At 56.8% G+C, this 6,906-nt stretch overlaps 1 protein-coding gene across 1 annotated transcript; it reads right to left on the reverse strand.

Moving 5' to 3' along the window:
• Window positions 1-3,509: 3,509 nt before the first annotated feature.
• Window positions 3,510-6,684, reverse strand: NPM3 (nucleophosmin/nucleoplasmin 3). Its single transcript, XM_084903821.1, has 6 exons — window positions 5,833-6,684; window positions 5,455-5,540; window positions 5,090-5,209; window positions 4,903-4,996; window positions 3,926-4,050; window positions 3,510-3,836 (listed from the first exon to the last, which is right to left on the reverse strand). The coding sequence occupies exons 1-5, from the start codon at window positions 6,125-6,127 to the stop codon at window positions 3,935-3,937; spliced, it is 711 nt and encodes a 236-aa protein (XP_084759947.1). The 5' UTR covers window positions 6,128-6,684; the 3' UTR covers window positions 3,510-3,836; window positions 3,926-3,934.
• Between the last annotated feature and the right edge of the window lie 222 nt (window positions 6,685-6,906).

Here is a 6,906-nt window from a genome sequence, read left to right on the forward strand (position 1 = left end):
GGCTCTTGCCCAGACAGACCTGCAGGCAAGGACCGTGTCTTATGAGCTCGGCACTTGCAGCTCATGGCACAGAGCTGGGCAGGGTTGCTGTGCAGCTCGTATTCAGTGAACCAGCAATGGGGAAACTGGCTGAGCATTTAGACCTCAGCCCATGTGCTGCTTCCCTGGGGAGACTTGCCTTCACCCCCTAGCCCCAACAGATAATAATCATAAACACAACCATTTATTTGCTAGACCCCACTAATGGCCGCATTGGGTGGGGGGTGGGGAGACAGGGAATGGTGGGCTCCATTGCCCACGGCCCAGTCCATCCCCTATGCTTTGTTGTGCTCCTCGGAGCTAGTGGCCTGAGGGCACCTGTTGAGTGCTGACCTCCCCAGCTGCACTGCTTCACGCAGGAGGGAGACTCACCACCTTCACCTCGCGCCTGTGCATAGTGGGCCCTTGAAAAGATTCACTTGCACACTTTAATGAATGAATGAGTGGAGAGATGGAGAGCAGAGGACAGGAAGGGCCTTCTCCCCACCAGCGACCAGCACCCCAGCACCCAGCCTCTCCTTAGTGTGTTGTGCATGGCCCTGGAGACACAACCAGAGTGACTCTGGGCACCAGCCTTTCCTGGAGTGGGGGTGAGAGCCAAAGCTCCTGGCTCAGATCAGGGTCCGAGCAGGTTCTGGAGTCCCCAGAAGGCTCTGAAGGCCCTGGGCTGAACCTCTGTGATCAGCACCCTCCCCTCTCGCCCAGAGAAGCCGGGCGTCTGGGCCTACAAGTGTGGATGTCAGGGTTTTGGTCCTGCACCTTAACCTCTCCCAAAGGGCCTGTCTCTGCAGGACCAGAATTCCTTTACATTTGAAGAACTTCCCCTGAACTTGATCCTCTTCCATTTTGGGGGGATTCTTCTCATCCCCCCAAAAGCCTGTGTCTCTAGAGGGCCACGGATGGGGACACACCCTAACCAGGCCCCAGGTACAGCCTGGGTACCCTCTGTGAGTGACAGATGCAAATATTCCTTAGGGCCCCAGCAGGCTGCTCCCTCCCGCCCTCGCTCCCTCGCTAGCCTCCCAGCCAGCTCGCCCTCTCCTTTATCTTATCAAAGCCCGGTAATTACAATTGCTATTTTGTTTCCTTGAATCTGCAATCAGAGCTCCCTGGCCCTGATGAGGGAGCGCCTGTCAACCTGATCGCTGAGTGACAGCCCGGCCACCTTTCCCGGCCGCCCCCACACTTCGCAAACACAAATACCCTCCTCTCTCTCTCTCTCTCTCTCTCTCTCTCTCTCTCTCTCTCTCTCTCTCTCTCCCTCTCTCTCCCCTTACCAATACAAACACACACTCCTCACCAACACAGCTTCTCTCACAAGCACACCCTCGCGGGTACCCCCCCACACACACACCTTCAGCCTCTTTCCAAGCGCATCCCTCGCCCCCGGCCACCCCCGCCCCTCAAATCCACACCAGCTCGCGCAGCTCCATCGCGCGCCTCCTGCGCCCGGCGTTCAAAGCGCCGCGGACCCTCCGCCGACCCTTCAAATGCAAATCGTCGAGACTGCGTTAAGCACTTGGGGCTCCGTCTGGGAGCCGTTCCCTGTCCCCGCACCAAAGGCAGGTCTGCCTCTCCCCCCCCCCCCCCGCCCCCTGCAGAGCCGGTGTTCGCCTTCATCCCTCAGTGAATTGGCAGCGCTCCTACTGTGCGCGGAGGGTGCAGGAATGGGAATCGAGGAGAGACCGGGGTGGGGGGAGAAAAATTAATTCCTGGCTCTCTCCGCGGGGCGCCCGGTCCGGCTGGGGACCTCCAGCACCAAGGGGCAGATGTGGATTGGGCTCCCACTGCGGGCAGCAGCCGGTAGGGGACTCGCTGAGACCCAAGACAAAAGTCAAGGCACACAATGAGCCATCAGCGGTGTCGCCGAAGGTAAATATTTGAGCTGAGCCATGCGCAGGAGGCAGCTGGGTCGGCCTTCCCCCCTACCAAGCCCGGAGAGATTACTCTTCCCAGCATCCAGCGGGCCTCCCTCGCCTCCAAGCGTGCACGTGCTGAGGGCTTTGGAGGCTGCAGGTGAGAGGAGGTAGGGAAGCGCTCTAACCAGAGCCCTCCCAGTGAATGATGAGCAAACGAATTAATTCCGTTTTAATAACTTATTCCCTCGCCTTCCTCCCAAACGTTGGTGGCCCAGACCCCTTGCAGGGCACATGGGCCCCAGGACGCCTCAAGCCCCTAAAGAGGCGACTTGGGGTAGCCACACGGCCACCGGTGGTTCCAGCCTCGCCCACCAGAGGGCGCCAGCTTCTTCCTCCCCCATCCCTCTCTGCTCCCTGCTGTGGGAAGGTGACTGCTTGCAAGCCTGGCTGCCCCATTCCACCCTGGTTCCTGGCAGCAGCACTTCAGCAAAGTGCTCCTGGCGAGGATAAAGGGGCCTGTAACCCTGATCACCACAAAACAGCGGGATCATCTTCTGTCATCTTCAATTCGAGGGAAAGGGAGGGTAAAATCTGGGCCTCTTTGCTCCTCACCACAAAGAGGAGGGAACTTCTTCTCAGGATGTGTTCAAGAGGAAGTGCTCTCCGAAGCTTACCCCAGCTGGCCCAATACCAGCCCCTCAGGTTATCTAGGGACCCCTCCCACTTGCTCACTCATCTGTGGGAGGCAGAGGGCCTGGCCCCAGCAGGCACTGCTCTCTGTCCATCTTCAGCATGTCTGGCCCCAGGCTATCTCAGGAGGCGAGGGATATTTGTTTGTTTGTTGGCACTGAGACACCCCCACCCCATCAACACAGCTGCTGAACTGCTGACCCCAGAGTTGGCCACAAATACAACACATCACATCAAGTAGATCCCTTTCTCTCCGGGCACAGCAGCAGCCAAGCGCCAGGACCAACTGATTCCAGGCACCAGAGCCCCTAGACCAGGCAGAGAGTGTGTGTGTGTGTGTGTGTGTATGTGTGTGTGAGAAACCCCTTAACCTAGGAGGCTGAATCCCAGGGGCTCCTTTCTGCCCCCATATGCCAGGCCACCAGGATTCTGGTTTCCCTGTCACCCAATCTGGCCAACCCCCTCCATCTGGTCCCTGGAATCAGGTTTCTAAAGGCCCAGATCAGCTCGGAGACAGTCTGCAAGGCTGAAAGGAGGAGCAAGGACTGGCCTCCTCCCTACCCTGAGCCCCCTCATGGGGCTAGAGATGCACATTCCTCGGGCTGCTTAAACCCCCTTATCTGCCCCCCTGCCCATCAGCCTGAGTGCTGACAGAGGCCCAGACCCTTGTTTGGATGCCGATAACCTCCTGGGATGGCCCTCCCCCACCTGTAGGAACTGGAAATGGGTTTGGTGTTGGGAGGTCCTCTTCTAGCTAGACAGTTTGGGCCTAGGCCTGGCCGAGGGATAACAGGATCCCACGGTTCATCACCCTCCCCCAGGCCTGGGGCCACCCTCAGTGCTGCCACAGTGCCACCTGGTGGTCCCTAGGGGAATGTCAGCCCAGCAGGGAGAGAAGCCACACAATGAGTTTTGCAAAAAAAAACTCTACACCACTTTATTTTCATCCTTTATCCGAAATGTAAAAAGTGTTTAAAATATGTAAGTCCTGAGCTTCAAATGCTGACCTCCAACCTCAAAGGGAAACAGGGTCAGGACAGTTCAGAGTTCCGCTCCTGAAGAAAAGGGGAGCCCCAGGCATAGTATAGAATTGGAACATCAGGACCCTAGCAAGAATGGGAGCCCCTTTCTCCTAGCACCAGCCCAAGACCCAAACCCCCACGCCCCTCTTCAGTGAAGGAGACATTTAAAATTCTTGATACTTGTTCAGCAACGTGGTGTATGGCATGTATGCTGCAGCTAGCTGACCTGAGAGCAAAGAAGAAATCAGCATCCAGGCCCTCGTCTGCTCCTCCTGCCCTCCCAGGCCCTGCCGGGCACCCTGCCCTCCCACTCACCAAGGGGGGTTAAGGCCTGCCCCTCTGTTTCTTGGCAGGCAGAATGGGGCACAATTCATCTTCCTCATCCTCCTCACTCTCCTCTTCTTCGCTGTCTTCTTCCTCAGAAACGCTGCTCACAGTAACTGGCATACACACAAGTAGTAAAAGGAAGGGAGGTAGTTAAAGCCAGGTCTCCTTCATATTATGTTATTCACTCATGCACCGCGGTGCTAGGCAGGGCCCTGAACGCCCAGCGCTTATAGTCTAGATGGGAACCACCGCCCTAGCCGGTTTGGCTCAGTGAATAGAGCGTCCACCTGCGGACTGAAGGGTCCCGGGTTCAATTACAGTCAAAGGCACATGCCCGGGTTGTGGGCTCGATCTCCAGTGGGGGGCATGCAGGAGGGAGCTGATCAATGTTCTCTCATCATTGATGTTTGTAGCTCTCTCTCCTTCTCTGAAGTTAATAAAAATATATATATTTAAGAAAATAAAAAATAGATGGGAAGAACTCAGATACTAAACTGGGTGACCAAGAGCCAAAGGGTTACACATCGCTGGAGCTGGAGAAGCGGAGACAGGTTCCAGGAAGGCGGGAGGCATGAGGAGGACGGAAAGTGAAGGACCCATCATGCAGAACCTGTACGGCAGCTACACTGGGAGATAGGCTGGGAGGGGGCAAGAGTGTGGAGTCAGGCCGAAACCGGTTTGGCTCAGTGGATAGAGCTTCAGCCTGTGGACTGAAAGGTCCCAGGTTCAATTCCGGTCAAGGGCATGTACCTTGGTTGCGGGCACATCCCCAGTAGGGAGTGTGCAAGAGACAGCTGATTGATGATTCTCTCTCATCAATGTTTCTAGCTCTCTATCTCTCTCCTTCTTCTCTGTAAAAAATCAATAAAATATATATATTTTTAAAAAGTGTGGAGTCAGGAGGAGCAGAAATGGACAGGAGACCTGAAGGAGAGTCCACTGAAGGAAGCAGAGAGGACTCTCACCAATCTGGTGCCGCCCAGTGATCCGCACAGGACCAGAACCTGACTTCAGGCGGAAGGTTACAGGAGGCTGAAGCTGGAAGTCATCCAAACTGAGCTAGGAGAAAGACAAGGATGAAGGTCTAGCCCAATCCTTCTCTCCTCTCCCCCATCCCCCTCCCCCCTCCCCGGGTATGGCCAGGGAACTCACCATGGGTTGGCAGGACAACCTGAGGTTGGCCACGGGGACTGCAATCTCCTGGTGGTCATGATTACGGGCCACAACTTCTACCACATTACACTCATCTTTGGCCCCCTCGGTGAGGCAGAGCTGGGAAGGGTACACAAGACTTTGGGGTCTCCCTAAGCAGGCAACACAGTGGAGGCATCTATCCTAGAATTTGCTCAACCTCAGAGGTCCCTCTGAATTACCTGGTCACGGGAGGCCATTGGGGGTGGGGCAGAGGAGGTGATTCCCACTAAAGAAAAGTTTGGGGGCGGGCTACGGGCAGAGGCCCACCCGTGGCCTGCTCAGGTCAAGCTATTCACCCCCACCCCCCTTCCCCACCCCCTCACCATGGTCAAAGCCAGCACGTGCTCTGCATCATCCTCTTCCTCTACCTTGAAGGTGAAAGAGCGGGTGTGGCCGGAGAGCTCACAGCCTGGAAGAGATCAGGGTGTGAGTGTGCACGATTGGGGGGGAAGAGGGGACGTTTCCCCAAACTCCACCACGTGTGGCCGTGGACTGACCGGCCACCGTTCACACGCCCACTTCTCCGGAACACCTGGGCGCTCGGCCCGGAGCCCGCCCCACACACCTGGACGGGGGTCTGGCCCCCACTTCCGCTCCAGCAGCCGCGTGCGAGCCCCCTCCGCCCCCACCCGTGCCGTGCACCCCTCTGCATTCCTTCCTCACCCCGCCCAGGACGACCCTCACCCCTCCTTCCTCAATACCGAAGAGAAAACTGTCCATAGTGACCGGAGCGGGGGCCCGCAGCCCGCCGACACCCCCGGCCCGGGCTCGGCTCTCCGGACCCCAGAACGCTAACGAGGCGGCCATGCTGCGAGGGCGCTCCGGAGCCCCGCCCCCGACACGTACGTACCGGGGAACCCAGCGGCGCCGCCCCGCCCACCGAGGGGACGCTGGCCAATGAGAGGGAGCCGGAAGCGATGGGCCAGCTGCCCCGCCCAGCCTGCTCCGAAGGAGGGGGGAAAGGGGCGGGCCGAGGCTGCCAGGGGGAAGCTGCATGGGGGAAGCGGGAATTTGGGATTAATGTTCCCCTTCGCCCTCATTACCACCAAGGCTTCCTGCGGGCAGCTCCTACCTCCGTGCTCTCCATCTCTCCCAACCCGGGGTAAACTTTCCTCAAAGGGAAACTAGGTATAAACATGGAAACCTTCCCAATTCCCCCAGCAAAGGTGTTTCAAGGCATTTTTTCTTATTAAAAAAACAGGGAAATGCGCCATTTGCATTTGCTCCAAGTGAGTCCGGTAGCCTTAAGTGGCATTTTAACCCCAGGTATCTTGTACCAAATCACTCTCTCCTAGACTCGCTTCCAGCTCCAATGACTTCGCAGCTTCCTATCCAGATGGCTTATCTTCATTGAGCTTCAGATGCTGGCGCCTGCTGGCAAGACTAACTCCTGCTCCTGGCAGACCCAATCTTCCGAGCTCCTCCCAAACCATTCCGGAACATCCCTCCACCTTACATTCTGGGCTCATCTTCTGGGCTCTCTCCCAGCTTTCACCGTTTAACCCAGAACCACACTAAAAAGCATGTTCCTTATCCTGTTGAATAGCAGGAACTCAAACAACTTGCTCCCAAGTTATTTACACCCAAGTTAAAACTGACAAAAGGCCAAGAACCAGTCTACTTTTATTTTTGGCCTTGCCTTGGGAAAACCGGAAAGGAGGTCTTTTATTGGAGATGGGAGGAGGGGAGAACTGCCCTCAAGAGCTATGAAGAGGGAGGAGGAATACTTGCTTGCAGGTGAGGCATGAAGGGCAGGAGAAAAGATAGGAGGCAGA

Source organism: Pipistrellus hanaki, assembly GCF_964339955.1.
Source record: "Pipistrellus hanaki genome assembly, chromosome: 14".
NCBI lineage: Eukaryota > Metazoa > Chordata > Mammalia > Chiroptera > Vespertilionidae > Pipistrellus > Pipistrellus hanaki.

What these genes read in the sequence shown, in the direction of transcription:
- NPM3 (XM_084903821.1), bottom strand. Translation starts at nt 6,127, where the DNA reads ATGCAGCTTCCCCCTGGCAGCCTCGGCCCGCCCCTTTCCCCCCTCCTT. An exon ending in TATGGACAGTTTTCTCTTCG is followed by an intron (nt 5,541 to 5,832) that starts GTATTGAGGAAG and finishes GATCTCTTCCAG; the next exon opens with GCTGTGAGCTCTCCGGCCAC. An exon ending in ACGTGCTGGCTTTGACCATG is followed by an intron (nt 5,210 to 5,454) that starts GTGAGGGGGTGG and finishes TACCCTTCCCAG; the next exon opens with CTCTGCCTCACCGAGGGGGC.